The sequence below is a fragment of the Branchiostoma belcheri genome, unplaced genomic scaffold (assembly GCF_001625305.1).
Source record: "Branchiostoma belcheri isolate BF01 breed outbred unplaced genomic scaffold, Haploidv18h27 scaffold115, whole genome shotgun sequence".
Lineage (NCBI taxonomy): Eukaryota > Metazoa > Chordata > Leptocardii > Amphioxiformes > Branchiostomatidae > Branchiostoma > Branchiostoma belcheri.
The window spans coordinates 644,204-662,372 of NW_017802547.1; the positions used below are offsets into that span (position 1 = coordinate 644,204).

The 18,169-nt window shown below is 39.3% G+C and overlaps 2 protein-coding genes across 3 annotated transcripts; both read left to right on the forward strand.

The window, feature by feature from the left end:
* Positions 1-280: 280 nt before the first annotated feature.
* Positions 281-9,223, forward strand: LOC109462336 (sperm-associated antigen 16 protein-like). The gene is made up of 18 exons (XM_019758877.1): positions 281-388; positions 1,220-1,294; positions 1,808-1,875; positions 2,037-2,161; positions 2,894-2,962; positions 3,149-3,217; positions 3,547-3,654; positions 3,935-4,052; positions 4,408-4,477; positions 4,768-4,907; positions 5,024-5,157; positions 5,371-5,514; positions 5,906-6,006; positions 6,492-6,703; positions 6,943-7,008; positions 7,405-7,531; positions 7,643-7,707; positions 8,950-9,223. Exons 1-18 carry the CDS (start codon positions 343-345, stop codon positions 9,058-9,060), a joined length of 1,848 nt encoding a protein of 615 aa, XP_019614436.1. The 5' UTR covers positions 281-342; the 3' UTR covers positions 9,061-9,223.
* Positions 9,224-10,924: 1,701 nt separating this feature from the next.
* LOC109462340 (beta-1,3-galactosyltransferase 1-like) lies at positions 10,925-17,448 on the forward strand. Of its 2 annotated transcripts, XR_002139762.1 has the most exons (3): positions 10,925-11,025; positions 13,961-15,556; positions 15,588-17,448. XR_002139762.1 is itself a non-coding variant. In XM_019758881.1 (2 exons), the coding sequence occupies exon 2, from the start codon at positions 14,118-14,120 to the stop codon at positions 15,486-15,488; it is 1,371 nt and encodes a 456-aa protein (XP_019614440.1). In that variant the 5' UTR covers positions 10,925-11,025; positions 13,961-14,117; the 3' UTR covers positions 15,489-17,448. The 2 variants fall into 2 exon arrangements, 1 of the variants encoding a protein (XP_019614440.1); XM_019758881.1 differs by having other exon boundaries at positions 13,961-17,448.
* Positions 17,449-18,169: the final 721 nt, after the last annotated feature.

Genomic DNA, 18,169 nt, shown 5'->3' on the forward strand with positions numbered 1-18,169 from the left:
TGCATTTGTAGTTTCACTTATTGACATAAAATGGAAAGAATGAAAATCATCTCTGATGAGAAATATACAAGAAAATATTATTTGTTGCTTGAAATTTGGACCTGGAAGTAGGCATCCAAACGCAAAGCCACGCCAAAATTTTGAACGACAAAAGATGATACCCGTTATAAATTGTAGTGAGACTACGTCAAAAATAAAATTGTACATATTAATTTTGCCTTTCGTATTTTTCAAACCTTTATTCAACAGGACAATATTAAATGATTCGCGAAGGCACGACACAGAAAGCGTCTTTGTTTACATGCGATGTTGCCTAGCAACTCGTTATTCTAGAGAAACAAGATGGCGGACACCGAGGCTCCAGACGACGGTGCTTACTATTTGGACCGTATCCTTTCCCTTAAACTAACACGTGCAACTCTGAATTTTAGTTAAAACATTAGATGAAGCTTCGTGCTAGCTATAGAGACTCTATATTCCTTTTGAAAAAGCGTTACTATGTCGTGTCAGCGTAGAAAAATATTGTGTTGTGGGGAGGGGGGCACTCTGTATAGTGTAGCAAATTTTCGATTTCGATTTGATTTATTAGCCCCCTTTGCTCAGTGTAGTTTACTTGGAAATTATCCACATTCTTGCCTCATGCGTTGCTTTTATTATACACCAAAGGAAGGTTTTTCTATCATACTTGTTTGGCGTACTTATCCGTTTTTCTTTCTTAGTGTTTTTTTAATGAGTAGAGTAGAGTAGATCTTTCGTCTCGGTAGGAAGTTCTCTTCCACTTTGAGCCGCTCCTTGTAGTTTACTGCGTAGACATGGTCATCTTGTGGGGGTTGTCCAATGCCCGGGGGTTGTACACCACTGGATGACTTCTCATGTGTTTGTCCAGTCTATTTTTAAAACTGTTCACACTTGGGGCTGACACCACCTCTTCCGGTAGACTGTTCCACCATGTTACTACCCTGTTGCTGTAGAAAAACAGTCTTTTGTTGTTCTTCACTGATCTTTTGTTTAGTCGTAAGCTGTTCCCTCTTGTTCTTGTTTTTTCTTGCATTTTTGGTAGGCAACCCTCTGTGTCCAGCTTCCCATGAATGTACTTGTAGGGATTCGAACTACAGTATCTGAATTGTTAAGAAATTCGGAAGTTCATATATTTTTTAGTTCCATAACAGAATAACACTTTGTCAGGTAGAACAATGTTTGACCTTGACCTATGACCCAGAGGTCACCATCACAGAAGACCTGGATGATGACTACAGGTATGAGGAGGTGTCAGTGGATGAGGAGACCATCGCAGGTAAACTCCCCCTCCATATATGGCAACTCATTTACATATTGTTTGGTGAAAATGAGTACTTAGCACATAGCTTTCTGTGAAAATGAGTACATTGCTCAGCCATCCTCATAGATGGGACATGAAGCTTAAGTTCCCATGTTTGAGGAGAGCCCTCCATAACGTGGGGTCGTGTGGTGTAAACGGTAGCTTGTTTAGCTCTGGACCCAGAGTTCGCAGGTTCGAATCCTACCTATGTCACCAATCTTGTGTCCTTGTCAAATGCACTTAACATGACCATCCTCACTTCACTCAGGTAGAAATGAGTCCTAACTTTGGTTAGGGACGTCCCTCGGATAGGACGTTGCTTGTACATGTACTTACATGTACTGATGTGTTACGCCTAAAAAGGCTAGCTTGAGGAATTAATAGTAATACACTCAACTTTGTACAAAACTGGTGTGTTGCACCTTAAAGGTTTACCGGCTATACAAACAAACAAAAGATGAGTAAACATCATGTCCCTGCTGTTTTCAGAAGGAGATGAGGACTTGGATGCAGCCGTGAGAGTGATTGAGGAGGCAGCACAGGACATAAAGGCTGCAGTAAGTCAACTATCCACTTTATTTACATGTCTTAAGGGCATTGATGTATAATACCTCATTAAACTACTAGACAGTACAATCCCCTTCACAGTTCTCAAAGTACTTCCTAAAGATCTGTGAACAAAAAAACTAAAATCTGAAATCTCTGATTGTTGTTCCAGTTGCGTAGAGAAGGTGCTCCTGGCCCGACTGTTATCGAACGTCCGGAGGTTGTGGATGATTTTGTGCGTAACTATCTCCTGAAGATGGGCATGAGGAAGACTCTGGAATGCTTCCAGACTGAGTGGTAAGTTTTCATGGAAAACCATTGTGCTGATATGCTTCTGGGTATGTGTAATACTGTAAATCACAATTTAGGCCACACCAATTTAATTTCTTGGTTAACAGATTTTTGTAGAAAAATAATGGAGCGGGCGGGCGAAAAAAAAAAGAAAATAAAAACAGGCCTAGGCATCGTATTATGGCCCAAAATGGTATGATAGGAGCCATGAAGTCAACACACCAGGCTGGTTCAAAATTTAAACAATGAATTTTGAACTTTTAATGATACCATTGCATTGAAAGATGGAATAACTGTAACAACTAGGAAGAAAAGGCCTGTGTTCAACTGTTCAAGGCAAAATATGAGCATTTTGCAGTTGATTCTGGATTTTTATTTTTATTTGCAAATCTGAAAAAAATGAAGCGGCGAATCCGTTAACCAAGAAATTAAACTGGTGTGGCCTTATCATTACTCTGAACAAATAATTCACTGACTCTCTTTTTCTGGACCTGCCACCACTGTGAACATAGTTCAGCAAACATGTCCATTTTTCTCAGACTGTGAAATTTTGCTGCCTTGAATATACTAGTAATTTGTGATTTAGAGTACAACACGATGAATTCCGTATCACGCGAGGTACCAGCCCAACCACAGGTCGGATTGCTCAAAGTCCAGAGGGCAATCTGTCCTGCGGCAGACGTAGGACCATTACCAGCCTAAGAAATCAAATAACATCACAACTTTGATTTTCTTCAGGTATGAACTTCAACAGAAGGGTCTCCTAAGGGAAGAGGATATACAGCCTGTCCCTGATGTGTACTCCAGGTAAGGTCACTACAAAAAAAAAACATTACACCTGCCTGCCAAAACATTACACATTGTAGTATATTTTTTTTGGTCTAGTCTTATGGTGATAGAATGCCAACATTTTCTCATTGTTTGTTTCTAGACCAAACATCCAATCATTATGCCACACAATCCCAGTTTCCAACCTTTGTCTCCCCTGTACAGAAACCAGCAGCTGGACGACCATGTCAAACTTCTCAGGAAGGAAGTGGACAAGTTCAAGGATGCTGCCAAGTAAGACACAAGTCTCAAACATAACCTTCATCCCAACAATCCTGATCGTCTTCAAAAGAACCAAGTTTTAAAGTACAATCGTTTGGGTTATGCTTATGGCACAATTCCTAGCCCTGGGCCTGGCCAGGCAGTTTCTAGGAACGATAACTATAATTATATAAGAGACAACTTAAGAACTAGTGCTTATTGTAATGAATTGCTTGTTTACATTCACGCAAACATCCACGCATTCACACAAACAGCCGAGCCCTGGTTTTGAAATGTGCCTTCATCAATAAGCATAATCAAAAATTTTAAAAATACAATTGTATTTTTCCCTTTACTCACAGCAAAGCCAAGGACATGTATGTGAAGCTGCGTAAGGAGAGAGATTTCCACCGCATGCACCACAAGAGGGTGGTACAGGAGAAGAACAAGCTTGTCACCGATATCAAGAGGTACAGGAATGTCAAAATGTTCAATTGTTTTTCTTTTATTTTGAATTTGTGTTTTTTGTGGTGCACCTTGCTTGGAGAGTAGTCAAAAGCAGGGTCGTAAGAAGGTTCTGAATGAATTAACTTGATATTAAAATTAGGTTAAATTTGTCTTCATAATATACTGAGGGCACAAAAAAAAAAACGATGTACACTTGAAGTATGTGCATGTAACCAATACAAACTTGGTGCCAAACGCTCCCTTATCAGGCTCAAGGTTAAGATATGTTCTCCTGTTCCCTAGGCTGAAGAAACACTACGCCTCCTACGAGCCCACCCTCCGTCAGCTCAAACACAAGTATGAGACGGCCATGAAGGAGAAGATGTTGTCCAAACTGGAGAGAGACAGGGCCGTGGGACAGGTCAGGACTATTCTCTCACTCACTCACTCACTCACTCACTCACTCACTCACTCACTCACTCACTCACTCACTCACTCACTCACTCACTCACTCTTAAATGCTAAATTGGAATTTAGAATTGAATATAAAAACAGACTGAGGGGAAAGTGTCGGTTGCACTACCAACTGGTACACACAGTTTCTGAGGGAGTAAACAGAGTCAGATGTAAGTTTCCTTTGGATTTCATGGTGCCCTCTTAAGAAATCTAGAATTTCAGAGAATCAAGGAATCTTATTGATATAGGGGTGTTTTTCATCATGTTTTCATGATTATTTTTTGGATTTTAATGCTTTCTTTTTACTTATCTTGTCACAGGTGAGTGGACTCCAGGCCACCTTGAAGAACATTGAGACAGGCAGGGGAGAGCCAGTCTTTCTTCAAGGAGGTAGGCAAGATGTATTTCATCTTCATTGATATTGTAGGCCTTGGTCAAGACCTTCCCACAAATTTGCTCACTAACCATTCAAAACCAACTGGGTTGGGAGTAGCCTGTTCTTAAGCACCAGTTCCTCTGAGTGTATCTAAGAAGAATATGACTTCATTTATTTCCTGAGTTTGATTTGTCAAAATTCATAACTGGTGCAAATGAAAAGAATAGCATGAAACCTGGCTCAATTGGATTGAATTAACGTAACATGTACGCACTCAGAAATGAAGCCCTTTGTTTACGTTCAGTCCATAGTTCCCGTGAGTTGGCCAAGGCAGGGATAGGGCCCACGCAGCAGAGCCTGCGCCAGGCTAGGAACATCGAGGGTCTGCCGGGCTACGATCCCAGTAAGGACCCCACCAGGAGCGAGTTTAAGAGACATCCCAAGGTAAGGATCAAGAAACTGTACCTTTATTCTTCAGCCCATAGTTCAATTGCCCTTCCAATCCCCCACACTTTACATTGAGATGTGCATAACCGTCCCATGGTATTTGTGCACAATAGGACACAGAGTTCCCTATGGACAACAGGGTCAATCCCTACTTGACCAGTCAAAAAACACCCACTGGACATCTGACCAGGACCGGTGGATTCCGACTGACCAACACCCTGCATGCTCACCAACTGGCCATCAGCAAGTAAGTTGTCTGTCCAGCTGACAGGACTGTGGACATGGGAAACCCAAAGGCATAGTAATGAGAAAATGAGTTAAAGCTGTGGCTTAAATGGACATCGTCTTAGATGAGATGTAAAACTTGTTAGAAGTTAATATACTACTAGTAGATGATTTTGAGTATCAGACTGAGTATATAATGAAGTTTTAAGACATCTATTTCGTTTGTGTGTGCCAGCCTGGCCCTGCACCCTCGTAAAGAGATCCTGGTCACCACCAGTGACGATCACAATTGGAAGATGTGGGCCATCCCTAACGGGGATGTCATCATGACAGGAGAGGGTCACGAGGACTGGGTGTCGTCAGCTGACTTCCATCCAAGGTAACTGTCAATCAGGTCATGACATCATCACAGGGGGCAGAGTCTAGGATGAGTAAACCATACTGCATAAAAAACACAGTTATTAGGCTATACCAATTTTATTTTCACTCATATAAAAGAAAAATAATGCTAGTGACTGAATATCAAGTCATTGCCAATTCTTGATCAATGGGGACAGTAGTAGAAAATTGTATCAAAAGAAGATAAAATCCTCCTAAATATCTCTCTTATGTATGAACTTGTTACCATGACTTTAGTCGACTATCATTTGGGTTTTCTTCAGAATGCTAGTACTAGTAGTAGGTTTAATTTTCTAGGTACTGAGAAAGTAGGCAAAATGGTAACAACTATATCATATTTCTAAGTTTGATTCCCATTTTGTGGCTTCTAGTGGAACCAAGCTAGCCACGACTGCAGGAGACAGTACAGTGAAGGTGTGGGACTTTGCCAAGACTGAATGTACCGTCACATTCGCAGAACACACACATGCAGGTACTAGCAAGTTTGTACTTGTAGTATATAATATACGTAGGTAGTCAAACATGCCTAAATTGACCACTCAAAAGTTAAAGAAAATGCTTACTATAGACAGGGTTCTTAATGCTTGGGTCAGCAGGAAAAATAAACTTAAGGGACCACCATACAGTAGCCACAAGACATGTAACCATGCAGCTGTACAGGTTTGACTCTGTAAAGTTTGCATCTTGAAAATGTTGGAACTCCTGTATACTGAACAGTGTTTCTTGTGACGTTTTGAAGTATTGCAAAAATCCTTTCAGCTTGGGACTGTGCTTGGCACTGGACTGTACACTGGATATACGTGTACAATTGTACTATGTAGACTGAGGTGGTCACTTGTATGTGTTTGACTGTATTTTACATGAAAATTCTAAAGTTAGAACACCTGTATACAGGAGTGCTTTCCTTGTGACTTTTGTAAGTATTGCAGCAGCACTTTTTTTCAAAATTCCCTCCAGCCTGGGACTGTGCCTGGCACTGGACTGGGGACTTCCTGGCGTCTTGTTCCATGGACAACACGTCGAAGGTGTGGGACCTGAACAGCGAGAGGTGTCGCTACACACTGCGCGGTCACGCGGACTCTGTCAACAGTATCGTGTTCTTGTACTACTCTAACACTCTCTGCACGGGCTCCGCTGACAAGACTATCTCTCTGTGGGATGCCAGAACGGTAAGTCATACAATTTTTCAGTGGTGCATACTGTATGTAAGATCTGAAATATTTACAGTGATTATGTTTTAATTTGTGGTGCCTCAAGTTATGACACAGCAAATATGATGTTTTTGCTACAGTATTATTTGACTTGCAAATATTAAGTACTGTAACAGTTCGACCAAGCACACCAGAGAAAAGTTTTGAATACAAATATTAAACTTAATGATTTTTTTTTTCTTCCATGTCTTTATCAGGGACTGTGTGCTCAGACTTTCTATGGCCACATGCACTCTGTCAACAATGTGACCTTCAACCTTAGGGTGAGTATGCATGGACAGGACTTCTGAACAGTTTATGAACAGTCAGATATGTTGATAAACTATGCTAGGTTAAACCACTGGCCTCATTTCATTTCTAATGTAGAAAAAAGTCTTATTTCCAATGCTAAGATAGGAAATAAAAATTTTACTAGTAGATGTATACTTGTGGGAGGGTACAACGTTAAACTAAAAATTCTAAGCAAAGAGGTATTAAACTCTTCGGCCTTGGAAACTTCAAAAGCATAATTGTATAGTTGTACATTTTCCTTGCATATTCTGAGACAAATTGATCAATTTAAGATAAAGCTTTTTGATTGGACACGATCCTTGTCATGAACCACAGCCAGTAATGATTGACAGTTATGACAGATGACTAACCTCTGTTGCCCTTCCCAGGGTGACACCATTGCGTCCTGTGACTCGTATGGCGTACTGAAGCTGTGGGACGTGCGGGCCATCGCTACCATCACCAGCGTGGACCTGGGACCGCACCCTACCAACAGGGTGGCCTTTGACCCATCTGGTAAGTTCAACTTTTTCCCCAGTTGCTCATATGTGTTTTTCAATACAATTTTTAAGAAAAAGTGTGTGTGTAATTTTGTTCTAAACGGTGGCTGTCTTTGTACATTTTCAGGGCAAGTTCTGGCCGTCGCCAGTAATGATGGAACTGTCAAGATGTTTGAAGTCGCCTCTGGACAGGTGAGACAAAAATACCATGTCATGTTTCCTACCAGACACTACAATAATACAATACAGTGTGAGTGATAGTTACAAACTTATACGAAATATACTAAAGACCTTAAGGTCTTCAGGCTGTACAAATGTATATGGTCGTAGAGTCTTAAGTTAAAATCCTCCCCACACCTCAGTGCCCATCTCCATTTCTATAGTAGCCCTTGGGCCACACAGGCTAGCCCACTGGAAGTAGAGTGTGTTCCACTCTCATCAACTCTTTCATATTATTAAGTGCTAAGCAGAGGAAGCAGATGTGCTATTTTTGGAGCCTTTGGTTTGACCCAACTGGGGTTTGAACCCCCAACCTTCTGAATACTCTACCCCCAGGCCATTGTACTCCCAGCACTCACTCAGAAACTGAACTGTTCTGTCCAGACAAGAACCTGCTTAACAATTTCCTTGTCTGCTGTCAAGTGCTCCTTGACGTAATGTAAGGTACTAGGCGCTCCCAAAAAAATGTTTGTTTTTTTTTAATTATCACGGACTGGTCATCATCATCAAATGAATATAATATGTGGTCACAACTTACCCATTTCACAATATCAGAAGATACATAAAATATAATTCTGTTTGCATGACTCAGCAACTTAAACTTTTACAAATCAGTTGAAATGCTTTGATTCCTATAAACTTAAAGCCATGATCATGAACAGTCACAAGATTGACACCAATTGACCTACAGTACCAGTCTCAAGCCCCCACTCAGAAATAGTGGACAGGAAAACTTTGTCAGACTAAGTGCGGCAACAAGCACAAGCACAAGTGTCATCAAGCACTCTTGACAACCTCTTGTTCATATACAGTAAATCTTGACAAATCTGCAGTGGTTTTACAAAAGTATTTTCGCAGTGATGACCTCTTCATTGCAAAATCCTGTCATAGCTGATATGAGTTACTACTGTACTACAGAATTGTTTCCACCATTGCACTGCAAAAAACATCTTTTCTCTCCTGTTTTAAGATAAAGTCCCAATGAAAAATAATGACTGTACAGTAAAACTTCAGTGCCTACTCCAACCAGTTTAGACTTGATCCTATTGTGTGAAGAGCCTTGCTTCCGAGAAATTATGTCACTGTTTTCCGCTTTCATCTGGAAAACTGTTGTGTTTCCTGTTTTAAGTCCGGAAAAAAAGTTGGTCAGGAAATATATATAATCAATACACTGACTGACAAAATGTTTAACACTTGTTGTAATTCCCCTTCCAGGTCAGCTCTCTAACTGGACATGAAGACGCCGTGCAGGCGGTGGTGTTTGACAGGAAAGGAGAATATCTCGTGTCAGGCGGCTCGGATGGGACCGTACGCATCTGGTCATAATCTGGACACCAGCATTTATCCCAATACACTTGTACATTTAAGGCTGTTTCATGTGATAAGTTGAGAAGGGGACAATAAAATGGGCACCCCCTTCCATAATATTTTGTCTAACCAAGGAGGTTTAAAAGTTTATTCAAAACCTTCTTGGTCTGACCCTGACCTCTTCCTTCATGACCTCAGTGAATACAAGGAGGTTTCTGAAAAGTGACCCATTTGAGTAGTTCACAAATAAACAAAGGCTCAAACAAACAAACAAAGCTTCAACCACTAAACATCTCTATTCTTTGTTTCATTGTCAAAAAAAAACTGATCCCGTTACCATTTAAGATATAATTGCTGAAATAAACAAATGATTCTACGTGTATTTTTAGATCCACTGTTGTTTTCATTTAGTCATTTCAGGATACAACAGGTATAAAACTTTGGTTATGAAGTATACATTGTATGTCACTAAGGACACTCTCAAACCAATGACACTGAGTCAGATGTGATTGGTAAGCAAATAATTTTGGTTGACTACAGGAATTCTACTGCCTTGTAAATGATCCAGTTTGTTGATGCTGTTTTTGTAGCACTTCATGGAATATGTTATGTACAGCTTAACCTTCTGCCTACCGAACTTTGTAAAAAAAATAAGTCCTTAACACATAGCAAATAGAAGGTTAAGGCTTAGACAGGAATTGTGTTTTTTGTTGTTGTTTGGCTCCTCTGTATCATAAACTTCCTGAAGTTTTATTGTACAATGTGGGAATTATAGACATATTAAGTATGTACACTAAAACTTCAGATTTTTCAAATATTATGTACTCTATCACTGCACAATAAATATTCCTGAAAATTAATATACAATGTTTTACACATCTAAAGAATGTTCTATTAGAATGTAAATGCTGGTTCTTCAGATTCTGTTTTTGAGCATCTAAAAAGCATTAATTTCTGGTGGTCTTGGGTTGGGTTTATCTTTTGAAATCTGTATGTTTTTAATAAAAATGATATTAATGGCACATTTCAGAACTTGTCTCTGGTTACCTCCTTGCAGAAACTGTACCAAGACACAGACTTCCCCTCACTGTCTGTTTTTATATTAATAACATCTGTCATAATAATCATTCTTAAGAATCCGAAAACCATTGTCCAACATTTCCAAACACAACGTTATCTTTCACTTTGAAAAGTAATAGTTTATTTCAAAATTTTCAGTCATATGCAGTTCAGACACTTTTATATTTCTGTTGCCTGCTCTTTGGTTGAAGCTGCAGTTTACAAGAAGGCTGCTAGGGGAATTGCTCTATCTTAAAGGTTTAAGCCTCATTGGGAGTCATTTATAGACCCAGGCTTAATGTTACCCACAAGAAAGGGAAAATAATGGAAGTGATGATACCTCAAGAACAAATAGGTAGTCCAATCACCCATTATCACTCACTCACTCTGGCATGCTACAGGGGGTCTCGCCAAATATAATAAATTGTCTGCCAGTTAGAAGACAACCTAACGTTATATGCTTATGCAGTAATTACCTGGCTTGCTATTCCATCTCCTCTCTATTCCCAACACTCCATGGGTGCTTTCTAATGAAACGTAATACTTCACTTGCAAACATTTGATAAAGGTTTTACTTTATTTGTCCGTTTCTGTACCCACCTGTGAATTTATGAACCTGTTACTAGCTGTTCAATTTACCTAGCACTCCCCTGTAGCAGCGGCAAGTTTGTGCATAATAAATTCAGAATGGTGAACATCATATGATAAATATAAACATGGTTGTAACAAATATGTATCGAAAATGATATTTAAGCCTATTTTTCTGGATTGTCGTCCGTTTGTGTGTGAAATTGTGTGATATTTTACACCAAGAAGGGAGGGTGGCGTGTTGTTGGAACAGCGCTGGCACTGCTATCCAAGATGGCGGCTGGACAGAGGTGTTTATAAACCTGAAGACAGAAAATCGTCTGTTTTACGCTACAGGTGAGAAACAGGGCGAAAATTTATCTTTCCATCGTACAACTAGAATATCTAGAATATTCTGAGCTAACTTTGACGTGTGGTATCGCTGTCTGTGTTGATATTGAAGCACTGTTTCCGTATAATTATTTTGCCAGTTCCCCCTCTTACAAACGTGGCCAAAGCACATATGTGACATCATGTTTATAAACATATATTTGATATAACTTTGAGACATTAAGTAGAGACAAAACTACGCACCATTGTCACCGTCAAGACAATGAGCTAGATTGTGCCTGTCACTGTTACAAAATATCAGATTTTTTACATTTTTAAGTAGTCTGAAGAATTATGCATATATATAACTATGCATGTCAGGGAATCTCATATATTTTTAACGTTACAGATGCTATAATAATATCCATAATTTAGTTATTAAATAACTATGAATTCAGGAAGAATACACCCTGAATGGGTAACTTGTACAAAATCAGTGACGATGTGATAGTACAGACTTTAGTTTAAACCTACATGCTGTAAATTCATTAATTTGTGAATTGTGAAATAATACCTTTAAATTATGAAAGGTTCCTGAGTGTGGTTCAACTTTAACCATAGTGACAAGAATATATACCTACTAGTGATGTTGTCACTATGGGTAAAGTTTAACACAACTGTCCACATGTAGTCAAGGACACCATTCTCACACTTGTGTTTTATATAGAGAGAGGCCGGATGTTTGTCACAGAATAGATGTTTGTATGTTGACATTACAAACAGATAGGTGAGGTGAACGTTAAGATGTAGTAGATATTCTATAATATAACCGAAGCTAGTTGGCATCTGACCAGCCAATCTCCCACAAGTTTTTTTAATGTATATTTGGTTTGTAAATGCATGTCCATGTGCACCTGAAATTACCGTAAATTACTTTATTTTTGTGGTAGCTAAAGTTCACAGTCTGATAAAAAAATTGACATTTTTGCGGAACTATAACTTCGTGGTGGCGACACTCTAGTGGCGACACTCTAGTGGCGACACATACAGTGAAAAAGAAAGTAGGCAAATTATTTCTTTACGTTGATGATAAATTTGCAGCACAGAAGTGACCACGAAAAACCGTGAATATGAAAGTACCGTAAAATTTACAGTACACCTTTTCCTGTGAGCTGGAGGAATTTGAAACAGTTACAAATTTCACTTTCAGGCTAGCATGTTTACTTTGCTCTCAATGTGGAATTATACTTTATACTTAATTTATAGCCAATTATATTTGTTCAGGCAATGGTTTTAGTTAGCAGTGAAAAATTCCAAAGGTAATTCATGGCCAGGTACTGAGGTAGTACATCTTGAACACTACAGGTCATGCAGTTAGACAACTTGTTTGCAGTCAGTCTCAAAAGAGGGTCCTCATGCGAGTTATGCCTTGCAGACTGCAGTATATTTAGGAAGTTTTGTTTTATTCTGAATTCAAGAAAGCTGGCTGCACCTTGTATTTACTTAGCATATAGGTGCATGAATTACTTGAAAAAATGATTGGAAATCAAACTGTTAAGGCTCAGGGCTTGTACTGTGAATCTTGCAAATTTATGTTTCCAGGAATTGTACTACAGAACTGTGAAAACCTCAGGCTCCAGTTCCCTTCTAATGTAAAATCAAGTCCTTATACAACTATAATTGAATTTACGGTGTCTTTTATCTCTGATACTAGTGATAGTACCCCCATCTGGAAGTGATGTGTACTAGTTAGTACCTGATACCTTTGCTTTTGACAACCCAGCCAGTGTCTGCCCCTTAATGACACAGAGGTGTATTATCGAAATTATAAAAACTGTTTATCTTCGAGGTACATTCAATTGTTCTTGCTTCACATGACAGGTCTGATGTGTTGATAATGCCGCTGGGGTCATATGGTCACATGGACCCAGTTTAGACAAGGAGAGAATACTAGTGAAATGAGTCTAGTAGGAGCATTTATTATTCAGCTATTCTGAAAGAGCAGGTTGTCATGTATACGATACATGCTGTAAATATTGAAATATATGTGGTGGTTTTACATTGTTTTTTGCAGCTATTAGGGTGCTTCCCCACATGAAAATCATGACACAGAAATATATATTTGTGCTACAGTTTTTGCTTAGAGTAGACTTTAGAATAATTAAAAACATTGCCAAAATCCAAGCAAAATTAGATGAATTTACAATTATATATATCTTGAGTTGGAAACTCCAGTCTAGGACCAGATAAGGTTCCAATTTGATAAGATTAAAAGCTTTTTAGAACTAGTACTTGGACTAGTTTGAGCATAATTTCATTACAAACCTGACTCAATTATTTGGCCCCCAGTCAGGGCTTAGAAGACCAGGCCTTTTGTAAATTCAGATTAGTTCAGGTAAAATTGGAGCTGTAAATTTTTTGTTGTCTTTCTGTCTGAAAAGTCAAAATGTATTGTTTGGAATACAATCAGTCATGTAGATGCATATTCCTGGTGTCATCAATATGGAGAGGTCACCACCAAAATGAAATTCCCAGACGTACAGTAGATTATGAGAGGGATTTCTAGTCTTTCACAGCCAAATTAAGACAAAAACTGTATTGATTTTATATAACCCTTCTTTTTTTATAACATAATAACATAAATGTACTTCTGCTGTTGCTTTGAATATGAATTATTTATAGGGGGAATCTGTATCAGGCAGAGGGAAAATCGATGTAGCCTTTTTTGATGTGTCACTGATGGGTTTGAATTTGGCGGTAAGTCGATGATGGTATACCAGGGCTGGAAATACTGGGTCCGTGTGCACCTTAGTGCACCCAAATTTACCAGATTTACTCTCTTTCGTGATAATTGATAGTCCAATATCAATATTTCAAAGATATAGACCCTGTAAAAAATTTTTGCCCTGTTGATTCTGCTATGTACAACATTTTAAGTGACTTTATCTTTTGTCATTTTCAGTTGCTGTTCTAGAGAAGAAGTGAATAAACAATGCAGACAGTGCTGTTCCATGTAGGACTCCTTCCTTTATCCTGAAGCTGAGGAACTTTTCCCCCGAGTTCGTGACCCTTGAAGAAGTAGGAGGATCTGGCAGTAAAGGAAAAGAAGCCAACACAAAATGAAGACCATAGTGAAGTTTCAGATTCTCATCGCCTTCTGTTTGGTTGGCACCGTCTTCATTTTCTCATATCTTCATCCAGAGATTTATCACTTCAGGAGGACAAACTCGAGTCCTGCCCCCTCCCGACGTAGTCAAACAGTCCAGGATGTTCTACACAATGTACAGGGCTCAGACTCGGTTAACAAGACCTTAGGAGAAGCTGCTATGTTAGAAGGGAGTCACAAGACGCCATTGGATAACCCCTACAACGAGTCGAGTCCCATCTCACAAGGTGAAGAAAAGGACAACGAAGAAAACGATCCCAAGAAAAACGAGGTTTTGCAGCAGGAAGATAAGGAGCCACCACCAGCAGAGGAAAAGGAAACTGATACCAAAGAACAGGAGGAAAAGAAAAAAGAAGAGGAAAGGAAGGAAGAAGAAAAGAAAGAAGAGGAAAGGAAGGAAGAAGAAAAGAAAGAAGAGCCTCCGAAGGAAGAACCAAAGGAGCCTGAAGAAAAGGTGCCAGAGAAACCGTTGAACTCAGAGTTAGACCTGAACACTGAGGTGGAATCTCGAAAACACAGGAACCCCCACCCCTACAAGTTGACGATGAACCATCCCGACAAGTGCAAGGACCAGGATGTTTTCCTCATCGTCATCATCAGCACCATCCACAAGAACGTGGAAAACCGAAGAGCCATCCGGGACACGTGGGGCAGCGAGGACAGCGCTCCAGGATTCGTCATCAAACGTCTTTTCGCGCTCGGTAAGACCAGTGACCCAAACATGCAGGCCTTGGTGCAAAAGGAGAACGAACAGTTCGGCGACATTATACAAGAAGACTTTGTGGACACCTATCACAACCTGACACTGAAAACTGTCATGTGCCTGCGCTGGGTCTCCAACTACTGCGCACACTCCAAATACTTCATGAAAACTGATGACGACATGTATGTCAGCTTCGCAAACCTGGCCAAAGTGCTACAAGCGCTGCCGCCCGAGAAGTCTCGAAGAATGGCCATGGGGTACGTTATAACTGGAGCACCCATCCGCAACCCCAAATCAAAGTGGTACATGCCGAAAGAGACGTATCCCGGCAACAAGTACCCACCGTTTTGTTCGGGAACAGGCTACATCGTGTCTACGGACATCTGTGGTGAGCTGTATCGGACATCCTTAGACATGCAATATCTCTATCTAGAAGATGTTTTTGTGGCGACATGTTTTGAGAAAATCGGTGTGGTTCCCCAGGGACATAAGGACTTCCACAACTGGAGGGTGGGGTATAATTATTGCACATATAAGAGGATACTAACAGCACACATGGTGACACCACCAGAGATGATTAGGATATGGAAGGACCAGAAGGCTCATAATAGAAGATGTTAGCAGAGCCTTTTGGTCCTCTCTGTGAGAGTTGGTTTCTTTGTACAGCACACTGTCTATACTGCTTATTTGCACCCATGTGACTATAACTGTTACTTCATGGCTGTCTCCAGCATCCGTCAACTGTGCAATCAAAATTTACACAAAAGTTAACATTAAGAGAAAGCCACTTGAAATTCACCCCACATAATGCATCAAATAGCATTTTGGGGGGTTACATTTAAAAAAAATTGGAGCCTGTGTCAAACTAAGCAAACGGACAAACTCTTAAAGCTGGGGAGATTCTTATCCACCATATTGGATGGTTTAACACTTGAATTTGCCAGGTAAATTTGAATTTGTAAAAACTGATTTTAGTCATGTAATTATGGCATTATGGTAAATACTAAATACTGTCCATTATGGCTGTAACATTAACTGATAGTGTGTTAGCCAGTTATGTTGCAGCTTATGAATAAAAATTGTAGCTGCTGCCATACTCAATTCCTTCATAGTCACATGATGGCAAACACATTATATACAGGATTTGCATATAAGTTCAAGAGGCCCAAGTGCAATGAAGGCACCATGTGATAATCTATAGTGATATCACAGAACAACTTTGAATTTGTAAAATAATGAAATATTACCACAGTGCAGTAAGTGCCTATAATTAGAGCATGTACTCATGGCCATACCAAATTATTCTGTTGGTTGAATTTGAAAGTTTAAAAATCAGCAACATTGCAAGATGAAAACAGAGACCTAGCTGGGACCCAGCTGATTGATGGGCCTCAGACTCTGTTTTCTTCTTCTTTATTTTTAATTTTAGTGGTGATGGTTTGTTATCAAGATGACAACTTTATGATCTTAGCATTATTTCTGAAAGAATAGCCAACAAATCAAATTGGTATGACCAAAACAATGTGTTATTAGTGCTTAGAGAGCTGTATTGTATATGTGTTTCTTTGTATTAGAATGATGTATTTTTCAAGTCAGACATTTTTCTGCTCACTAGCTTTCATTTAAACTCAGACTGTTCACTCAACTTTAATGCCTCCTGCAATTTCATGAAAGAGGTTTTAATTCTTAATGAAATTTAGACAGTGCTCTACACAGTCTGTATTATTCGCTATGGTCAATAATAGCATAAATACCTTGGTCATTGTTGCGTACAAAGTGATGACATTAGCTGTATAGGGTGTGATGCATTGTGGGTAATATGTCAAAGATGAAGGCCTCAAAGAAAGCACATCTGAACAAGGAGTTAGAGGCCTTTAACCTCTGACCTCAAGTGTGCACAGCACAAACTATGAACCCACTTATACTGCATACTTTTAGTTGTATATGCATTTCTGTTTCATTGCCAAAATGTTAACTTCTCAATACATGTACCATTTATCTATGTATAATACATGTGTGTATATACAATCTAACAAAAGTTGATACTGCACTTGAAAATAGGTAACTTGCAAGATAATGACATTTACAATTTGCAACAAAAAGACAAGGTTTCTTCTTAACAATGTATATCAATCAAGCTTTATAGCAACTTGTTGTCCAGCATTTTGTTTTCTCCCCATGCACCCCTCACACCCAGAATTTACAATTTAACAAGGCCACACCAATATTATTCCATGGTTCTTGGGCACTTTTATGTAAAATTTCAACTAGAGAACATCATGAAAACAGAGGGCTAGGACAAAAACTGACATCTGACTGATCAGTTCTGTGTTAATATTAAGTCTAGCATTATTCTTTTTAATCCCAGAACCAAAAAATTGGTGTGGCCCAAGGGCACATTTTAGTAAACATCTTCAACCTGATAAGATAGCAATTTAGCAATGATCAGTTTTCTTTCTATGTTGTGGATATAAGGTTGTTACTATTGGACTACTAATCGGAACACTATATGCTAATACGAGAAAGCTGTACTTTATTGGTGAAGTTTTTGAGGATGACAATAAAGAGTATTATTATGCTGTATCAGTTCAATTGTAATTCTTTGCTGTAAAATGGCTTGTGTGTTCATGATTAAACCACACTTAGTAATTGTTGGAGACTTTGATATTACAAAACTTTGATATTACAAATTAAAACAGTACGTGTAACTGCTTTCATACATACATACATACATGTAGTACATACACACATGTATGCAGTAAAGTGACATACCTTCAATTGGCAACATCAAGGAAAATCTAAAAATTAAGGCTATTTCTCTCCTTTTTTTCCTTAAAAGTCTTAGATGGTTAAGAATTTAAATAGGGATGGGTCCAGGGGGAGTCTAGATCCATATAGTGTTTCTTGGACAATGTACCAGTAGTTAATGTTGTTTGCCATGTCCAGTTACCCTGTGCAACATGGTAAGTAAAACTGAAGACTGCAGCATCAAGACAGGTGGTCCCAGGACAGGTGAAACAGGTGGTCCCAGGACAGGTGTCTCCGACTACAGGGAGGCTTGATGGAGGGCGGAGGTCATCAACAGTCGCTGAGGTCAGGGGTTCGAACCTGAACCCCTGGCCCGTGTGTCTGCGTCATTCAATGAGTAGTTCATTAGTTTAAGACTAATAGATATAGGCAGGGCCAAAGAATTTAAGGACTATTCCATTAGATAGGTTAGGTTTGATTAAAAGCTAGTAAGCTGCTAAAAAATTGAACTCCCCATCCCAAATATATTCCTTCCTGTGATAAATCCTAAGCAG

What these genes read in the sequence shown, in the direction of transcription:
- LOC109462336 (XM_019758877.1), top strand. Translation starts at nt 343, where the DNA reads ATGGCGGACACCGAGGCTCCAGACGACGGTGCTTACTATTTGGACC. An exon ending in AAGTTCAAGGATGCTGCCAA is followed by an intron (nt 3,218 to 3,546) that starts GTAAGACACAAG and finishes CTTTACTCACAG; the next exon opens with CAAAGCCAAGGACATGTATG. An exon ending in CTTGTCACCGATATCAAGAG is followed by an intron (nt 3,655 to 3,934) that starts GTACAGGAATGT and finishes CCTGTTCCCTAG; the next exon opens with GCTGAAGAAACACTACGCCT.
- LOC109462340 (XM_019758881.1), top strand. Translation starts at nt 14,118, where the DNA reads ATGAAGACCATAGTGAAGTTTCAGATTCTCATCGCCTTCTGTTTGGTT.